This window comes from Bufo bufo (assembly GCF_905171765.1).
Source record: "Bufo bufo chromosome 4 unlocalized genomic scaffold, aBufBuf1.1 SUPER_4_unloc_2, whole genome shotgun sequence".
In the NCBI taxonomy this organism is placed as follows: Eukaryota; Metazoa; Chordata; class Amphibia; order Anura; family Bufonidae; genus Bufo; species Bufo bufo.
The window spans coordinates 124,069-145,565 of NW_024399992.1; the positions used below are offsets into that span (position 1 = coordinate 124,069).

Below are 21,497 nucleotides of genomic sequence, written 5' to 3' on the forward strand. Positions count from 1 at the left end.
ATGTGGAGGCTGTAATATAATGTGGAGCCTGGAAATATGGAGGCTGTAATATAATGTGGAAGCTGTAATATAATATGGAGGCTATAATGTAAAGTGGAGGCTGTAATATAATATGGAGGCTATAATGTAATGTGGAGGCTTTCATATAATATGGAGGCCGTAATGTAATGTGGAGGCTGTAATATAACGTGTAGGCTGTAATATAATATGGAGGCTATAATGTAATGTGGAGGCTGTAATGTAATTTGGAGGCTGTAATATAATGTGGAAGCAGTAATATAATATGGAGGCTGTAACGTGTAGGCTGTAATATCATATGGAGGCTATAATGTAATGTGGAGACTATAATATAACATGGAGGCTATAATGTAAAGTGGAGGCTGTAATATAATGTGGAGGCTATAATGTAAAGTGGAGGCTGTAATATAATGTGGAGGCTATAAAATAATATGAAGGCTATAATGTAATATGGAGGCTGTAATATAATATGGAGGCTATAATATAATATGGAGGCTATAATGTAATCTGGAGGCTTTAATATATTAAATCTCCCAAAGTGAAGACCCCTCGTCAATTCACCGGGATACAAAATCTTAATAACTTCCAATTGCCTATGAGACAATTGGTATTAATCCTTTTCCCAAGGTTCTCGTCAGAACCTTGACTGGGAATTAAATCTACGTCACAGGATATCCGGCTCAGCTGTGTAACAACTTCAGTTTAGTTTCAGCATGTTCCACCACACAAAGAAGGAATATTTCAACAGGTTCTTTTTAACGGACAGATCAGCTATAATTTGAACCCTTATATCGCGATAACACCAATTCAACTCTTGAGAAAACACTTGGGCAAAAGACTCAGAGGAGGTTGTAAGAATAAAAGCTTCTTACCTTACTGCAGTTTATGCCTCGTCTGATGGTTTTACGCAAGTCCTCTCCTGGCGTTTGAATCGGAAGTTATGCAAGCTGTCTGCCCCACGTTGGGCGCCATTTTGTCGTCGCAATTCATGCGACTCTCCTTCTTCTTTGTGTGGTGCCAAATCAATTAGAAGTATAAGTATGTGCATGCCATACAGCTTTATAATGAGACCAGACACGCTAGTTGGTTTCATGAAAGCATCTTCTCATCTTCCTTGAGCATGGTAGAAGAGCAGGCGAGAGAGTCTTTTATTCACAGTACATTCCCTTAAATAGCAGACATGACATCACAAAAGGGGTGTTCCTTAAGAAGAGACTATTGGCTACTTAACCTGATAGGAGTGGTTTCACTGAGTCTATAGGTGTATTTGAAGACTGTAATGTAATCCCCTCTTTCCCCCTCCCTCATTGACCTTCTCATACATATGGTTTGCAGCCATCTAGTGGACAGAAATGTGTACTACATAATATTCTCATTATATATTCATAAAATCATAAATCCTTCTCTCACAGGTACACCCCAAAACATTGGGAAATATAACCTGTGATAACGCCCTCCAGCCGTGCTAAACACACGTTCAGACAATACACCGGCTGCAGGGCAGGCCAGCACCTCCAAGGTGTAAAGGGCAAGCTCAGGCCATGTGCCCAATTTGGAGACCCAAAAGTTGCAGGGGCTGACCCCTGTCAGTCAGTTCATGTAGGCGTGTGCACACTTACTGCTCCACCATGTTACACGTCCCCGTGATGTCCACCATCCATTTGGATATCTGCTCTATTAAGTTTCCATGTTCTTTTCTGCACCTACCATGGTGATCGCGGTTAGCGGCGAATCAGGGTTCCACGCCGGAGAGGGAGCGTGAGAAAGAGAGACCACATCCAAGGGAGGTCAATGGCTGCAATGGGATGAAGCCGAAATGTGGGAGAAGCTATTAAAGCAGAAGGATCGAATGAAAGGGCCAATTAAAGACGAATTTTAGAAATGTAAGTCCCTGTCACCTATGCAGAGCAGGGGTTTATTCATGTCAAAAATTGTAAAATGTTCACTGCAGAACACTCCAGTGATGCCCGTGATCTGATTTGGGTGCCACCCTGCTGTGAACGGGGATCCTTCTCCTCATCCTCCAGACCTAGACAGTACGCCTGCTACTGCCCACCGCAGCAAGGGACCGAGCACACCAAAGCCAGCTCCAAGGAGTTCCCTGGCGTGGCAGTTCTTCAGACAATGTGCTGACGAGAAGACACGAGTGGTTTGCACGCTGTGCAATCAGAGCCTGAAGCGAGACATAAACGTTCTCCACCTGAGCACAACCTGCATGACCAGGCATCTAAGTGCAAAGCACGAGCTGCAGTGGAGAAGACACCTCAAAAACCAAGAAAGGTCTCTGACTCCTCCTGCTTCCTCTTCTGCTGCAGTCGTGGCCTCTTCATCCACCTCTGGAGTGACAGTGCCACCTGCCACCCCGCAGAGGATCTGCAGGCAACACCACCACCTGGGTCACCAAGCATCTCCACAATGTCCCACGGAAGCGTTCAGCTCTCCATATCCCAAACGCTGGAGAGGAAGAGGAAGTACCCCCCTACCCACCCGCCATCCCTGGCCCTGAATGCCAGCATTTCTAAATTACTGGCCTTTGAAATGCTGTCATTCCGTCTGGTGGAGACGGAGAGTTTTAAAGGCCTTATGGCGGTGGCTGTCCCACAGTACGTCGTGCCCAGCCGCCACTACTTTTCCAGGAGAGCCATCCCTTCCCTGCACAACCAAGTGGGGGACAAAATCAGGTGTGCACTGCGCAACGCCATCTGTGGCAAGGTGCACCTGACTATGGATCCGTGGACCAGTAAGCACGGTCAGGGCCGCTATATCTCCATAACAGCACACTGGGTAAATGCAGTGGCGGCTGGGCCTGAGGCGGATAGCAGTTTGGCGCATGTCCCTCACCACCGAGGATTGCAGGGCGCTTCAGTTTGCCTCCTGTTGCTTCCTCCTCCTACTCCGCTTCCTCATCCTCTACCGCCTCCTCATCCGGTCAGCGTAACCCCTTCACCACCAACTTCAGCACAGCCAGGGGGAAACGACAGCAGGCAGTGTTATAACGTATCTGTTTGGGGGACAAACCCCACACCGCGCAGGAGCTGTGGACGGGCCTTGAACAACAGACCGATGAGTGGTTGGTGCCAGTCAGCCTCAAGCCCGGCCTGGTGGTGTGCGATAATGGGCGAAATCTCGTAGCAGCTCTGGGACTAGCCGGTTTGACGCACATCCCTTGCCTGGCGCATGTGCTGAATTTGGTGGCGCAGAGATTCCTTAAACATTACCCTGATATGTCAGAGCTGCTGCATAAAGTGCGGGCCGTCTGTGCGCGCTTCCGGCGTTCTCACCCTTCTGCTGCTCGCCTGTCTGCGCTACAGTGTAACTTCGGCCTTCCCGCTCACCGCCTCATATGCGACCTGCCCACCAGGTGGAACTCCACCTTGCACATGCTGGACAGACTGTGCGAGCAGCAGCAGGCCATAGTGGAGTTTCAGCTGCAGCACGCACGGGTCAGTCGCTCTGCGGAACAGCACCACTTCACCACCAATGACTGGGCCTCCATGCGAGACCTGTGTTCCTCGTTGCGCTGTTTCGAGTACTCCACCAACATGGCCAGTGCCGATAACGCCGTTCTCAGCGTTACTATCCCACTTCTATGTCTCCTTGAAAAAACGCTGCAGGCGATGATGGAAGAGGATGTGGTACAGGAGGAGGAGGAGGAGGAGGAAGAGGGATCATTTCATAGGGTTTCCGGCCAGTCATTCCCAAGTGGCTCCGAGGGTGGGTTCCTGCACCCACAAACCCAAGGTACACAATTGTCCAGCCAGGGCACAGTTCTGGAGGATGAGGAGGTGGAGGATGAGGAGATGGAGGAGGAGGAACCATGTTCACAGCAGGGTGGCACCCAGACCAGCTCATGGCCATCACTGGTGCGTGGCTGGGGGGATACAGAGGACACAGACGATACACCTCCCACAGAGGACAGCTTCTCGTTGCCTCTGGGCAGCCTGGCACACATGAGCGATTACATGCTGCAGTGTCTCCGCAACGACCGCCGAGTTGCCCACATTCTAATTTGTGCTGATTCCTGGGTGGCAAGCTGCTGGATCCCCGTTACAAGGACAACGTACCGTCCTTAATTCCCTCACTGGAGCGTGATCGTAAGATGCGCGAGTACAAGCGCACGCTGGTAGACGCGCTGCTGGTGGCATTCATTGTCCCCATTGACTTCAATGGGGTTTGGGTTCGGGGTCAAGTTCTCGTCCCGAACTCGAACTTTTTTGTGAAGTTCGGCCGAACTCGAACATCCAGGTGTCCACTCAACTCTATTTGTCACTAAACATTTTGGAAGGAAAGGCGAGTTCTCTCAGGGGTATCTGTGCCCCCCGCCGCACCGAGCACCCGCTCTGGAAAACTCGCCCAGTTGGGGCCACACATGAAGTTTGCATGCCCAGAAGTCCAGGAGATCTTGGATCATGGGTTACAGGGTGCAGTCCAAGTATGTCATCGCCTGCTGGTTCAGGTTCTGCTGGATGTCCTGCTGCTGGAGCTGGGTGGTTTCTTCAGAGGGCGGCTGAAGAAAGCTGCTCATTATAGACGGAAGTTGATGCATATGATGCTGGTGATGCTTCTATCCCCCCCACACACACAACAGCCCCCCCAGTAAGACCTTAATGAGGACCGCCTGGTAATATGGAGGCTGTACTATAGTGTGAAGGCTGAAATCTGTAGGCTGTAATATAATGTGGATGCTGTAATATCATGTGGAGACTGGTAATATGGAGGCTGTAATGTAATGTGGAGGCTGTAATATAATATGGAGGCTATAATGTAATGTGAAGGCTATAATATAATATGGAGGCTGTAATATAATGTGGAGGCTGTAATATAATATGGAGGCTGTAATATCATGTGGAGACTGGTAATATGGAGGCTGCAATTTATTGTGGAGGCTGTAATATAATGTGTAGCCTGGTAATATGGAGGCTGTAATATAATGTGGAGCCTGGTAATATGGAGGCTGTAACATAATGTGGAAGCTGTAATATAATATGGAGGCTGTAATATAATGTGGAGACTATAAAAAAAATATGAAGGCTATAATGTAATGTGGAGGCTGTAATATAATATGGAGGCTATAATGTAATGTGGAGGCTGTAATATAATGTGGAGCCTGGAAATATGGAGGCTGTAATATAATGTGGAAGCTGTAATATAATATGGAGGCTATAATGTAAAGTGGAGGCTGTAATATAATATGGAGGCTATAATGTAATGTGGAGGCTTTCATATAATATGGAGGCCGTAATGTAACGTGTAGGCTGTAATATAATATGGAGGCTATAATGTAATGTGGAGGCTGTAATGTAATTTGGAGGCTGTAATATAATGTGGAAGCAGTAATATAATATGGAGGCTGTAACGTGTAGGCTGTAATATCATATGGAGGCTATAATGTAATGTGGAGACTATAATATAACATGGAGGCTATAATGTAAAGTGGAGGCTGTAATATAATGTGGAGGCTATAATGTAAAGTGGAGGCTGTAATATAATGCGGAGGCTATAAAATAATATGAAGGCTATAATGTAATATGGAGGCTGTAATATAATATGGAGGCTATAATGTAATCTGGAGGCTTTAATATATTATGGCGGCTGTAATATAATATGGAGGCCGTAATGTAATGTGGAGGCTGTAATATAACGTCTAGGCTGTAATATAATATTGAGGCTATAATGTAATGCAGAGGCTGGTAATATTAAGGCTGTGATGTAATGTGGAGGCTGGTAGTATGGAGGCTGTCATATAATGTGGAGGCTGTGATGTAATGTTTAGGCCGTGATGTAATGTAGAGGCCGGTAATATGGAGTCTGTAATATAATGTGGAGGTCGGTAATTTAACATGGAGACTGTAATGTAGAGGCCGTTAATACGGAGGCTGTAATATAACATGGGGGCTGGTAATATTTAGGCTGTAAAATAATGTGGAGGCTATAATCTAATGTAGAGGCTGTAATATGTTGTTGAGGTTCATAATATAATATGGAGGCTGTAATATAATTTGAGGGCTGAAATGTAATGCAGAGGCTGGTAATATGAAGGCTGTAATATAATGTAGAGGCTGTGATGTAATGTGGAGGCTGTTAGTATGGAGGCTGTAATGTAATGTTTAGGATGTGATGTAATGTAGAGGACGGTAATATGGAGTCTGTAATATAATGTGGAGGCTGGTAATGTAACATGGAGACTGTAATGTAGAGGATGGTAATACGGAGGCTGTAAAATAATGTGGAGGCCGGTAATGTAACATGAAGGCTGTAATGTAATGTGGAGGCTGGTAATTTTTAGGCTGTAATATAATGTGGAGGCTGTAATATGTTGTTGAGGTTGATAATATAATATGGAGGCTGTCATGTAATGTGGAGGCCATTAATATGGAGGCTGTAATATAATGTAGATGCTGTAAATAAGGAGGCTGTAATATAATGTTGAGGACGATAATTTAGAGGTTGTGATGTGGAGACTATAATGTAATGTGGAGGCTTTAAATATGGAGGCTGTAATATAATGTTGAGGTTGATAATATAATATGGAGGCTGTAATATATTGTGGAAGCTGTAATATAATATGGAGGCTGTAATGAAATATGGAGGCTGTAATATGTGGAGGCTGGAATATAATGTGGAAGCTGTAATATTATATATAGGCTGTAATGTAATGTGGAGGCTGTGATATTATGTGGAGCCTGGTAATGTAATGTGGAGGCTGTAATGTAATGTAGAGGCTGGTAATATGGAGGCTGTAATATAATGTGGAGGAAGATAATGTAATATGGAGGCTGTAATATAATGTAGAGGATGATAATATAGAGGCTGTGATGTAATGTGGAGAATATAATGTAATGTGGATGCTTTAAATATGGAGGCTGTAATATAATGTTGAGGTTGATAATATAATATGGAGGCTGTAATATATTGTGGAAGCTGTAATGTAATGTGGAGGCTGTAATGTAAAAGTTGTAATGTAATGTGGAGGCTGTGATATTATGTGGAGCCTGGTAATGTAATGTGGAGGCTGTAATGTAATGTAGAGGCTGGTAGTATGGAGGCTGTAATGTTATGTAGAGGCTGGTAATATGGAGGCTGTAATAGAAACATAGATGTAATATGGAGGCTGTAATATAAGGTGGAGGCTATAATGTAATGCAGATGCTGGTAGAATGGAGGCTGTAATGTAGAGGCTGGTAGTATGGAGGCTGTAATATAATGTGGAGGAATATAATGTAATATGGAAGCTGTAATATAAGGTGGAGGCTATAATGTAATGCAGAGGCTGTAATAGAATGTGGAGGCTGGTAGTATGGAGGCTGTAATATAATGTGGAGGTTGATAATATAATATAGAGACTTTATTTTAATGCGAAGGATATGATGTAATTTACAGGCTGGTAACATGGAGGCTGGAAAATGAAAACCACCAGCACTTCTGAGCTCAGCCAATCAGAGCTGGAGGGCGGGGCCTGGAGTTCAGGAACAGCCCCGCCCCCAGTTCTCTTTCAGGTCCGCCCATGCTCCATATAAAGGAGGGCTCTGGGCTGAGCAGTCACTGCTCTCTGCTCCTCACACCTAGAAGATGTCTGGTCGCGGTAAAGGAGGGAAAGGGCTCGGGAAAGGCGGCGCCAAGCGGCACAGGAAGGTGCTCCGTGATAACATCCAGGGCATCACCAAGCCTGCCATCCGCCGCCTAGCTCGCAGGGGAGGCGTCAAGCGCATCTCCGGCCTCATCTATGAGGAGACTCGCGGGGTGCTGAAAGTCTTCCTGGAGAACGTCATCCGGGACGCCGTCACCTACACCGAGCACGCCAAGAGGAAGACCGTCACCGCCATGGACGTGGTCTACGCGCTCAAGCGCCAGGGCCGCACTCTCTACGGCTTCGGGGGTTAATGCTGCCGCCCTCCGTCCTCACAGCACAAAGGCTCTTCTCAGAGCCGCCCACATCTTCCCGGGGAGGAGCTACAATTCCACTGAGGGGTTAACACCGCCCGCCCATCAGGAGATCAGCGGCGCCCTGTGCTCAGTACAGCCGGAGGTCTACATTACAGAAACCCCCCAATAATCTGTAAATCCCGAGCCCCGGGTGTTCTCCACCGCAGCTACGAGACGAGCTGTGCTCGGAGACTGAGGGGTTAATCCGTCCCGCCAATGAGCGGCGCTGGTACAGGTCACATGACCGGCTCCACCTGTAAATCAGCAGCTCAACTATAGGCGGGAAATTCAAACGAGGGACGAGATCCTGAGCTCTCCCAGCCAATAGGAGCAGAGCTCTGGACCCCGCAGCCGTTATGTGCCCGTAGGAGCCTCGTCCTCCTGTCCTGCACTGAGCGGCCGCACAGCCACTCTCCAGGGAGCGCCACACTGAGGAGGATGATGGGAGTAGTGATCGGGCATGGAGGAGAAGGATGAGGGGAGCTTGTACTGTAACTTCCGATAGCGTTACCGCATCTCATCTAGCTGACAGGGAGGAAAACCGCAGCCACTGTGAGAACAACGGGGAGACCCGGGAGCAGCTCCGCTGGAGACAGGGTGGGGGCTCTGAGAAGAGCCTTTGGGTCCGGAGAGCGGGGGCGGCGCTCACTTGGCGCTGGTGTACTTGGTGACGGCCTTGGTGCCCTCGGAGACGGCGTGCTTGGCCAGCTCTCCGGGCAGCAGCAGGCGCACGGCGGTCTGGATCTCCCGGGAGGTGATGGTGGAGCGCTTGTTGTAGTGAGCCAGGCGGGAGGCTTCCCCTGCGATGCGCTCGAAGATGTCGTTGACGAAGGAGTTCATGATGCCCATGGCCTTGGAGGAGATGCCGGTGTCGGGGTGGACCTGCTTCAGCACCTTGTAGACGTAGATGGCATAGCTCTCCTTCCTGCTCTTCCTCCGCTTCTTGCCGTCCTTCTTCTGGACCTTGGTGACGGCTTTCTTGGAGCCCTTCTTGGGCGCTGGGGCGGACTTGGCTGGCTCGGGCATTCTGACTGAGGGCAAAATCTCGTCTGTTCTCCTCCTGCCACCGCGGCGGTATTTATACACGGGCCATGCAAATGAGCTGCTGCTGACTGCGCGCCGATCTACTGGAGGAGAGGGTCACGTGGTGTCTCCACTGCTCCCAATTGGCAGCCTCACATCCATCCAGCTGAGCCGGGGGCGGAGCAAATAGAGAGGCGTGGCTCACATACATCCATTCAGCAGAGCCGGGGGCGAAGCAACAGGAGAGGCGTGGCTCACAATCATCTATTCAGCAGAGCCGGGGGGCGGAGAAGCAAGAAGGGAGGGGCTCACAATAATTCAGTAGAGCAGGAGGGCGGAGCAGCAGGAGGAGCGGAAATCACATCCATCCATTCAGACGAGCCGGGGGCGGAGCAGCAGGAGGGACAGGGCTCGAATCCATCCATTTAGCTGAGCCGGGGGGCAGAGAGGCGGGGCTAGCAGCTCTATTCAGTCTATCAGGGCCTCGCTGTTTGGCTGATAACCGCCCCGCCCCTCACTGCGCCCCGCCCCCTGCTGTAGTGATGCCGCCGCTGAGTGTACTGTGCGTGCAGGGGGGTCGTGCGCTCTATCCCTGGACACCAGCGCAGCGATGGAGCCGCTCTTCTCCGCACAGTGAATACGGGACTGTTCTACCCTTCTCCGGTGGGGGGCGGGAGAAGGCGGCCACTGACGGGTTAATACTGAGCAGGCTATGGGGGCGGGGCTATAGAACTAGTACCATGGCTTTTGAAATTCCCGCTCAATTACCGTCCGGTAAGAATTCAGCGGCCGTGGAGAAGCTCCGCCCCCGGCTCATCTGGATGGTGACTGGAGAAGGGGCGGAGCTATAGAACAGGTGCTTTACAGTGATTGGCTGATATCTGGCTTTTGAAATTCCCGCTCAATTACACCCCGGTCAGAATTCAGCAGCCATTCAGGGGCGCTGATGGGCCGGGCGTCACACGGGGGCACTTACCGCTCCTGACCTGCTGCGAGAACGGGCAGACATTGCTGCTGTAGAGGGTTCGTCCCCTGTGTGTAATGGACTGCTCCTCCACGGCCGCTGAACGGGAATTGAGCGGCAATTTCAAAAGCCAGAGATCAGCCAATCACTATAACATACTTATTCTGTAGCTCCACCTCTTCTACCGCTTGGGCTCCGCCTCTTGTGAACGATGATTGGTAACAGAAGTTTTGGCGGGCACATCACTGTACGAATAAGCCAATAGGGATGTAGGGGTGTGGTTTACAGATGTAGGGGTGTGGTTTACATGAGCCAATGAGGACGAGGCCGGGAGTATAAATGATCTGCACGGTGCGTTCCTCACCTCATTCTCTTGCTGTGTACAGATCTCTGCAGAGCCATGGCCAGAACCAAGCAGACAGCCCGTAAGTCCACCGGCGGGAAAGCTCCCCGCAAGCAGCTGGCCACTAAGGCCGCCAGGAAGAGCGCCCCCGCCACTGGCGGAGTCAAGAAGCCTCACCGCTACCGGCCCGGGACCGTCGCTCTCCGGGAGATCCGGCGCTACCAGAAGTCCACCGAGCTGCTCATCCGGAAGCTGCCCTTCCAGCGCCTGGTGAGAGAGATCGCCCAGGACTTCAAGACCGACCTTCGCTTCCAGAGCTCGGCCGTCATGGCCCTGCAGGAGGCCAGCGAGGCTTACCTGGTCGGGCTCTTCGAGGACACCAACCTCTGCGCCATCCACGCCAAGCGGGTCACCATCATGCCCAAGGATATCCAGCTGGCCCGCAGGATCCGAGGGGAGAGGGCTTAGGTCTGCGCCCCGCACCCAACAAAGGCTCTTCTCAGAGCCACCACCTCCTCCAGAGACGAGCTCCACTCCGCCCTTCATTCTCCACCTCTGCTCACAGGAGGCGGGTTAACCCTTTCAGCGCTCTAATTAGTAAGAGCAGTTCCTTTATTCTAAAAGCGCTCTCTGTATCTCCCCCCGTCTATCAGGGACTCGCTGACCGTGACCGATAACCGCCTCCATCCCCCCCGCCATCTCCACTCAGCGCTGCAGGGGGCGGAGCTATAGGACAAGTGCTTTACAGTGATTGGCTGATCTCCTGGCTTTTGAAATTCCCGCCCAATTACAGTCCGGGTAGAATTCAGCGGCCAAACCCTCTACAGCAGCAATGTCTGCCCGTACTCCCTGCTCTTCCCTTCCGTCTCTTTGTCACAGACTTCTCCGCCATGTCCTGAGCTCCAATCCTATCCCCGCCCCCATAGCACCGAGTGCCCGGCTCTGTGGACCCATCCAGCCGCTCGTCCTTCACTACCACCTCAAGTGTCCAATCACTACTCCCCCATCCTTCTCTCTGGCCGATCACTACTCCCCTCATCCTCCCGATCTGGTCTATAATGATATTAATGAGGGAATAATCCGCCTCGGACATGAGGCTTCCATGTATTCACACAATGCGGCAGCTCCGTCCTAGAGAAGGTGGGGGCTCTGAGAAGAGCGGGGGGCGGAGCAGCAGGAGGGGCGGGGCTCACATCTATTCATTCACTGAGCCGGGGGCGGAGCAGCAGGAGGGGCGGGGCTCACATCATCCATTCAGCGGAGCTTCTCCACGGCCGCTGAATTCTAACCGGACGGAAATTGAGCGGGAATTTCAAAAGCCATGGTACTAGTTCTATAGCCCCGCCCCCATAGCCTGCTCAGTATTAACCCGTCAGTGGCCGCCTTCTCCCGCCCCCCACCGCAGGAGGGGAGAACAGTCCCGTAGTCACTGTGCGGAGAAGAGCGGCTCCATCGCTGCGCTGGTGTCCAGGGATAGAGCGCACGACCCCCCTGCACGCACAGTACACTCAGCGGCGGCGGCATCACTACCAGCAGGGGGCGGGGCGCAGTGAGGGGCGGTTATCAGCCGAGCAGCGAGGCCCTGATAGACGGAAGAGAGCGGCGCTGACAGGGTTAACCCGCCCCCTATTCCTGCCCGCAGAGGAGCCGGAGCCCCTGCCCGCTGTGAGCGGAGAACGAGGGCAGAAGGGCGGAGTGGAGCTCGTCTGAGGAGGAGGTGGCGGCTCTGAGAAGAGCCTTTGGGGGAGAGGTGCGGGCGGCGCCGGTTACTTCTTGGCCGCGCTCTTCTTGGCTTTCGCCGCTTTCTTGGCCGGACTCTTGGCAGCCTTGGGTTTGGCCGCCTTCTTAGCCGGACTCTTGGCCAGCTTCTTGGGGGCAGCCTTCGGCTTCTTGGGGCTCTTGGCTGCGGCTGGTTTCTTAGCCTTTTTCGGGCTCTTGGCCAGAGCCTTCTTGGGCTTCTTCGGGGATTTAGCGGGTTTCTTGGCCGCAGTAGCTGCAGGTTTCTTGGCCGCCGCCGGCTTCTTCTTGGCCGCCGCCTTGTCCTTGGTCTCCTGCTGCTTCTTGTTGAGCTTGAAGGAGCCGGAGGCGCCGCTGCCCTTCACCTGGGTGAGGGTGCCCTTGGTGACCAGAGCCCTGATGGCCACCTTGATGCGGCTATTGTTCTTCTCTACATCGCATCCTCCGGCAGCCAGAGCCTTCTTCAGGGCGGCCAGAGACACCCCGCTGCGCTCCTTGGAGGCGGACACGGCTGTGACCAGGAGCTCGGACACGCTGGGACCGGACGGCTTCTTGCTTTTCTTGGCGCCCCCTGCTGCCGCGGCGGATTTCCTCGGCTGCTTCTTGGACTTGGCGGCCGCTTCGGCGGGAGGAGGAGGAGCGGCGGCTGCTGGCGCGGTCTCTGCCATCGTGTGAGACGTGGGGAGAAAACACAAAGACTTCTCCTGGAGAAAACACTGAGGCCGGAGCCGGGACCGCCTCTTATATGTGCAGCGCTGCGCAGTGATTGGCTGCCGAGCTCCGCCCTCCTGCGCGTCTATTGGCTGACACTGGACACAGGCCCCGCCTTCACCCCTCTCAGCCCGGCTGCAGCTCCGCTCTCCCCTTGTGCTTCCCTGCCCGGGAGAAGAGCCCTTTAGCGGCTAGAACCGGACAGGAGAGGCCGCCTTCTCCGCGCCTTCCTCCTCCCGGACATCCCCCCTCACCGTGTGTCGCCGTCTGTGGCGGAGGAGGCCGGAGCAGGCCCCGGGATCTCCGCCACAGTCCTCCCGCTCTGCCTGCCGTTCTGCACATCCGGCTGGATCCGGCCCGATGGCTCCGCTGCGGGGGCTCGTTCCCTCTCTTCCCGGCCCTCGTCCCCATCCCAGGGCTCTTTCCCACAAGGTGGGGCCGCAGGAAGCTGCTTGGACGCTGCGGGGAGGAGCTGGAGCCGCGGAGAGCCCGGGAGGGTAACACAGGCGGCGGCCTCCGCTCCCTGCCGGCTCCAGTGCTCCGTGTCCCCGCACATTCCCCGCCGCAGTGATGCCGCCTCATGTGTGTACAGGGCTCTCAGGGAGCAGAGATGCGTCTTGTGGTCAGGGCTCCGCAGATGACAGAGGACTTCTCTCCTGGGCTCCTGGCTGCAGCAGAGGGGGTGCCGGTACAATGGGGCAGAGTATGGCCCCGCCCCCCAGAAGTGTGGACCCCGCTTTACTGACCCCCGGAAACATTCTGGGGAGTAAGAAAAGTAGAGAAAACTGCCCCTATAATCCCCCTCATTGCACCTCCGTAATCTCAGTACAATACGGCAAAGTACAGTATATTATAGTACAGTATAGTATATTATAGTATAGGACAGTATAGTATATAATAGTACAGCACAGTATAGGACAGTATAGTATAGTATAGGACAGTATAGTATATTATAGTATAGGACAGTATAGTATATTATAGTATAGGACAGTATAGTATAGTACAGCACAGTATAGTATAGGACAGTATATTATAGTACAGTTTAGTATATTATAGTATAGTACAGTATATTATTGCACAGTATAGTATAGGACAGTATAGTACAGCACAGTATAGTACAGTATATTATAGTATAGGACAGTATATAATAGTACAGTTAAGTATTTTACAGTATATTATAGTACAGTATTGCACAGTATAGAATAGTACAGTATATTATAGTATAGTACAGTATAGTATAGCACAGTTTATTATAGTACAGGATAGTATAGTACAGTATATTATAGTACAGGATAGTATAGTACAGTACAATAGTACAGTATATTCTAGTATAGTACAGCATAGTATAGCATAGTATAATACAGCATAGTACAGTATAGTATAGTGCAGCACGGTATAGTACAGGACAGTAAAGTATAGCACAGTATATTATAGTGCAGCATAGTATAGTACAGTATAGTTTATTATAGTATAGTACAGCACGGTATAGTACAGGACAGTATTGTATAGTACAGTATATTATAGTGCAGCATAGTATAGTACAGTATATTATAGTATAGTATAGCACAGTATAGTATATTATAGTATAGTACAGCATAGTATAGTACAGGACAGTATTGTATAGTACAGTATATTATAGTATAGTACAGCACAGTATATTATAGTTCAGCACAGTATATTATAGTACAGTATATTATAGTACAGCACAGTATATTATAGTACAGTATATTATAGTACAGTATAATACAGTATAGTACAGTATAATACAGTGTTGTACAGTATATTATAGTACAGTATAGTACAGTACAGTATAGTACAGTATATTATAGTACAGCACAGTACAGTATATTATAGTACAGTATAGTACAGCACAGTATATTATAGTACAGCATATTATAGTACAGTATAGTACAGCACAGTACAGTATATTATAGTACAGCACAGTATAGTATAGTACAGCACAGTATAGTATAGCACAGTATAATATAGTATAGTACAGTGTAGTATAGTATATTACAGTATATTATAGTACAGCATAGTACCGTATATTATAGTACATTATAGTACAGCACAGTATATTATAGTATAGTACAGTATATTATAGTTCAGTATAGTACAGTATAGTATATTATAGTACAACACGTATAGTACAGTATAGTATATTATAGTATAGTATAGAACAGCACGGTATAGTATAGTACAGGACAGTATTGTATAGTACAGTATATTATAGTATAGCACAGTATAGTACAGTATAGTATAGAACAGTATTGTACAGTACAACACTATATAGTACAGCACAGTATATTATAGTACAGTATATTATAGTACAGTAAATTATAGTACAGTATAATACAGTACAGTGTAGTACAGTATAGTACAGTATATTATAGTACAGCATAGTACAGTATATTATAGTACAGTATAGTACAGCACAGTATATTATAGTACAGCATAGTACAGTATATTATAGTACAGCAGAGTACAGTATATTATAGTACAGCACAGTATAGTATAGCATAGTATAATACAGTGTAGTACAGCATAGTATAGTACAGCATAGTACAGTATATTATAGTACATTATAGTACAGCACAGTAAATTATAGTATAGTACAGTATATTATAGCACAGTATAGTACAGCATAGTACAGTATAGTACAGCACAGTATAGTACAGTATAGTACACCACAGTATAGTACAGTATAGTACAGCACAGTATAGTATAGTACAGTATAGTACAGCACAGCATAGTATAGTACAGCACAGTATAGTACAGCACAGTATAGTACAGCTCAGCATAGTATAGTACAGCACAGTATAGTATAGTACAGCACAGTATAGTACAGCATAGTATAGTACAGTATAGTACAGCACAGTATAGTACAGCACAGTATAGTACAGCACAGTATAGTACAGCTCAGCATAGTATAGTACAGTACAGTATAGTACAGCACAGCATAGTATAGTACAACATAGTATAGTACAGCATAGTATAGTACAGCACAGTATAGTACAGTATAGTACAGCACAGTATAGTACAGCACAGTATAGTACAGCTCAGCATAGTATAGTACAGCACAGTATAGTACAGCACAGTATAGCACAGTATAGTACAGTGTAGTATAGTACAGCACAGCATAGTATAGTACAGTATAGTACAGCACAGTATAGTACAGCACAGTATAGTATAGTACAGCACAGTATAGTACAGCATAGTATAGTACAGTATAGTACAGCACAGTATAGTACAGCACAGTATAGTACAGCACAGTATAGTACAGCTCAGCATAGTATAGTACAGCACAGTACAGTATAGTACAGCACAGCATAGTATAGTACAACATAGTATAGTACAGCATAGTATAGTACAGTATAGTACAGCACAGTATAGTACAGCATAGTATAGTACAGTATAGTACAGCACAGTATAGTACAGCACAGTATAGTACAGCTCAGCATAGTATAGTACAGCACAGTATAGTACAGCACAGTATAGCACAGTATAGTACAGTGTAGTATAGTACAGCACAGCATAGTATAGTACAGTATAGTATAGCACAGCATAGTATAGTACAGTATATTATAGTACAGTATAGTACAGCACAGTATATTATAGTACAGTATAGTATAGTACAGTATATTATAGTACAGTACAGTATATTATTGTACAGCACAGTATAGTATAGTACAGTATAGTACAGCACAGTATAGTACAGTATAGTACAGCACAGCATAGTATAGTACAACACAGTATAGTACAGCACGGTATAATACAGCACAGTATAGTACAGCACAGCATAGTATAGTACAGTATATTATAGCACAGTATAGTACAGCACAGCATAGTATAGTACAGTATAGTACAGTATAGTATAGTACAATATATTATAGCACAGTATAGTACAGCATAGTATAGTACAGTATAGTACATCACAGTATAGTACAGTATATTATAGTATAGTACAGCACAGTATAGTACAGTATAGTATAGTACCGTATATTATAGCATAGTATAGTACAGTATAGTACAGCACAGTATAGTACAGCTCAGCATAGTATAGTACAGCACAGTACAGTACAGCACAGTATAGTACAGCACAGTATAGTACAGCACAGTATAGTACAGTATAGTATAGTACAGTGTAGTATAGTACAGTATAGTACAGCACAGCACAGTATAGTATAGTACAGTATAGTACAGCACAGCATAGTATAGTACAGCACAGTATAGTACAGCACAGTTTAGTACAGCACAGCATAGTATAGTACAGTATAGTACAGCACAGCATAGTATAGTACAGCACAGTATAGTTCAGCACAGTATAGTACAGTATATTATAGTATAGTACTGCACAGTATAGTATATTATAGTATAGTACAGCACTGTATTGTACAGTATAGTACAGCACAGTATAGTACAGCACAGTATAGCACAGCATAGTATAGTACAGTATAGTACAGTATAGTACAGTATAGTACAGTATAGTGCAGTATAGTATAGTAAAGTATAGTACAGCACAGCATAGTATAGTATAGTACAGCACAGTACAGTATAGTATAGTACAGTATACTACAGCACAGTATAGTACAGCACAGCATAGTATAGTACAGCACAGTACAGTACAGCATAGTATAGTACAGTATAGTACAGTATAGTACAGCACAGTATAGTACAGCACAGTATAGTACAGCACAGCATAGTATAGTATAGTACAGCACAGCATAGTATAGTACAGCACAGTACAGTACAGCATAGTATAGTACAGTATAGTACAGTATAGTACAGCACAGTATAGTACAGCACAGTATAGTACAGCACAGCATAGTATAGTACAGCACAGCATAGTATAGCACAGTATAGTACAGCACAGCATAGTACAGTATAGTATAGTACAGCATAGTATAGTACAGTATAGTACAGTACAGTATAGAACAGCACAGTATATTATAGTACAGCACAGTATAGTACAGTACAGCACAGCATAGTATAGTACAGCACAGTACAGTACAGCATAGTATAGTACAGTATAGCACAGCACAGTATAGTACTGCATAGTATAGTACAGTATATTATAGCACAGTATAGTACAGCATAGTACAGTATAGTACAGCACAGTATAGTACAGCACAGCATAGTATAGCACAGTATAGCACAGCACAGTATAGTACAGCACAGCATAGTACAGTACAGCACAGTACAGTACAGCATAGTATAGTACAGAATAGTATTGTAACGGATCACCTAGCACCCTGACTGGGTACCTCCGTTGATGGATGCTCCTAGTGCTTCCCGAGGGCTCCACATAATAAATGGAATAGGACAGCACCACTTCCTGGAACACATAGTCCGTGGTATGGCGGCGCTGCTCGTGGCGTCAGCTCCCGGCCTCAGGGACCCCTCAAACGTAGAAAAAACTTCAGAAAAGTCGCGGCCCTCTTGTTCTTGAATCAAAGCTTAGCGTTTAATCACACTGAAAGGATACAGCAACGTCTGGACACCCAGGTCTTTCTCAGCTACATGTGGATTACAAGTGAAGTTCAATACTTATATAGGTGTAACATTCAATCCGGATTGGTTGAGGGGTTGTCCCCCAGAAAGGTCAAATCCCCCCCTTACATATTCACCCAATCGTGTTCTAAAGTGATAATAACATTCAGTAATAAAACAGCATAACAATCTCAGCTGTGTATATAAAATCGCTAATTCCTAACGATAATTTGTTTTCCCTTAGTCCTAACAGTGGCACAGATGGGGTATTCTGCCCCTGTGGACTGGTTAGGACAGCTGGAAGTTTTAATGAAATAATAAAAAACTGACATATAGACGCCCTCCCTGCCCCCAATAAAGAGGGGAGTGACCCTCCGGACATCGTGTAATTACAAGTAGACAATAATAACCACAATTACTAAAAAAAGGGGGGGGGGGGGGATTTGTGTGCCACTGTTAGGACTAAGGGAAAACAAATCATCGTTAGAAATTAACGATTCCCTTACGTCCTAACTAGGGATGAGCGAACCCGAACTGTATAGTTTGGGTTCGTACCGAATTTTTGGGTGTCCGTGACACGGACCCGAACCCGAACATTTTCGTAAAAGTCCGGGTTCGGTGTTCAGCGCTTTCTTGGCGCTTTTTGAAAGGCTGCAAAGCAGCCAATGAACAAGCGTCATACTACTTGCCCCAAGAGGCCATCACGGACATGACTACTATTGGCATGGCTGTGATTGGCCAGTGCACCATGTGACCCAGCCTCTATATAAGCTTGGGTCACGTAGCCGCGCACTTCACTCTGCTCTGATACAAGTGTAGGGAGAGGCTGCTGCTGCTGCTGTTAGGGCGAGATTAGGCAGGGATTTACTTACTGAAGTGATCGATATACAGCTGTGTATCATACATAGAAACATAGAAACATAGAATGTGCCGGCAGATAAGAACCATTTGGCCCATCTAGTCTGCCCAATATACTGAGTACTATGGATAGCCCCCGGCCCTATCTTATATGAAGGATGGCCTTATGCCTATCCCATGCATGCTTAACCTCCTCCACTGTATTTGCAGCTACCACTTCTGCAGGAAGGCTATTCCATGCATCCACTACTCTCTCAGTAAAGTAATACTTCCTTATATTACTGTTAACCCTTTGCCCCTCTAATTTAACACTATGTCCTCTTGTAGCAGTTTTTCTTCTTGTAAATCTTCTCTCCTCCTTTACCGAGTTGATTCCCTTTATGTATTTAGCAGTTTCTCTCATCTCCCCTCTGTCTCGTCTTTCTTCCAAGCTCTACAACCTCTGCTATTCATATGCTCACTGTTTTAAGGCTGCCCAGAGCGTTTTTCAGTCACTTTTTTCTGGGGTGATCGGCGGCCATTTTGTGTCTTGTGGTGCGCCAGCACAAGCTGCCACCAAGTCCATTTTTAACCATCAATAGTGTGTTTTTTTTTTTTTTTTGCTATATCCTACATCAGGGGCTTGGCTGTGCTTGCTATTTTATTGAGGGGTAAAATACAATTGCCAAAATAGCAGTACCCTAAATCTGGTGTTTCAGCTGTGGCTAGCCAATTGTAATACTGTCTGCTGTCTGCCGAAGCACCGTTTTTGTTCTGGGTTGAATACAATTCCCAATTTAGCAATTCCCTAAAAAATTGTTTTCTGCTCTATCAGGCCAAGGTTAAATCTATCCATAAAAGGGAATATTAGATTGAAGGTGCGGATAGAAACATAGAAACCTAGAATGTGTCGGCAGATAAGAACCATTTGGCCCATCTAGTCTGCCCAATATACTGAATACTATGGATAGCCCCCGGCCCTATCTTATATGAAGGATGGCCTTATGCCTATCCCATGCATGCTTAAACCCCTTCACTGTATTTGCAGCTACCACTTCTGCAGGAAGGCTATTCCATGCATCCACTACTCTCTCAGTAAAGTAATCCTTCCTGATATTACTGTTAACCCTTTGCCCCTCTAATTTAAAACTGTGTACTCTTGTGGTAGTTTTTCTTCTTGTAAATCTTCTCTCATCCTTTACCGAGTTGATTCCCTTTATGTATTTAGTAGTTTCTATCATATCCCCTCTGTCTCGTCTTTCTTCCAAGCTCTACATGTTAAGGTCCTTTAACCTTTCCTGGTAAGTTTTATCCTGCAATCCATGTACTAGTTTAGTAGCTCTTCTCTGAACTCTCTCTAGAGTATCTATATCCTTCTGGAGATATGGTCTCCAGTACTGCGCACAATACTCCAAGTGAGGTCTCACCAGTGTTCTGTACAGCGGCATAAGCACTTCACTCTTTCTACTTCTTATACCTCTCCCTATACATCCAAGCATTCTGCTGGCATTTCGTGCTGCTCTATTACATTGTCTTCCCACCTTTAAGTCTTCTGAAATAATTACTCCTAAATCCCTTTCCTCAGATACTGAGGTCAGGACTGTATCAAATATTTTATATTCTGCCCTTGGGTTTTTACGCCCCAGGTGCATTATCTTGCACTTATCCACATTAAATTTCAGTTGCCAGAGTTCTGACCATTCTTCTAGTTTTCCTAAATCCTTTTCCATTTGGCGTTTCCCTCCAGGAACATCAACCCTGTTACCTATCTTTGTGTCATCAGCAAAAAGACAAACCTTACTATCGAGGCCTTTTGCAATATCACTTATGAAGATATTAAACAAAATCGGTCCCAGTACAGATCCCTGTGGAACCCCACTGGTAACATGACCTTGTTTTGAATGTTCTCCATTGACTACAACCCTCTGCTGTCTGTCACTCAGCCACTGCCTAATCCACTCAACAATATGGGAGTCCATGCTCAATGACTGCAGTTTATTGATAAGTCTTCTATGTGGGACAGTGTCAAAAGCCTTACTAAAATCTAGATATGCGATGTCTACTGCACCTCCACCGTCTATTATTTTAGTCACCCAGTCAAAAAAATCTATAAGATTTGTTTGACATGATCTCCCTGAAGTAAACCCATGTTGTTTTTCATCTTGCAATCCATGGGATTTTAGATGTTCCACAATCCTATCCTTTAATAGGGTTTCCATTAATTTGCCTACTATTGATGTCAGACTCACTGGTCTATAGTTGCTCGATTCCTCCCTACTACCTTTCTTGTGAATGGGCACGACATTTGCCAATCTCCACTCTTCCGGGACGACTCCTGTTACTAATGATTGGTTAAATAAATCTGTTAACGGTTTTGCCAGCTCACCACTAAGCTCTTTTAATAATTTTGGGTGTATCTCATCAGGCCCCTGTGACTTATTTGTCTTCACC

At 46.9% G+C, this 21,497-nt stretch overlaps 3 protein-coding genes across 3 annotated transcripts; 1 reads left to right on the top strand and 2 right to left on the bottom strand.

Moving 5' to 3' along the window:
* Window positions 1-8,507: 8,507 nt before the first annotated feature.
* Window positions 8,508-8,968, bottom strand: LOC120982855 (histone H2B 1.1). The gene has a single exon (XM_040413028.1). It carries the CDS (start codon window positions 8,965-8,967, stop codon window positions 8,587-8,589), a length of 381 nt encoding a protein of 126 aa, XP_040268962.1. The 5' UTR covers window position 8,968; the 3' UTR covers window positions 8,508-8,586.
* Window positions 8,969-10,322: 1,354 nt separating this feature from the next.
* Window positions 10,323-10,739, top strand: LOC120982856 (histone H3). Its single transcript, XM_040413029.1, has one exon. It carries the CDS (start codon window positions 10,329-10,331, stop codon window positions 10,737-10,739), a length of 411 nt encoding a protein of 136 aa, XP_040268963.1. The 5' UTR covers window positions 10,323-10,328.
* A 1,298-nt stretch (window positions 10,740-12,037) lies between these two features.
* On the bottom strand, window positions 12,038-12,676 carry LOC120982854 (histone H1B-like). Its single transcript, XM_040413027.1, has one exon. It carries the CDS (start codon window positions 12,674-12,676, stop codon window positions 12,038-12,040), a length of 639 nt encoding a protein of 212 aa, XP_040268961.1.
* Between the last annotated feature and the right edge of the window lie 8,821 nt (window positions 12,677-21,497).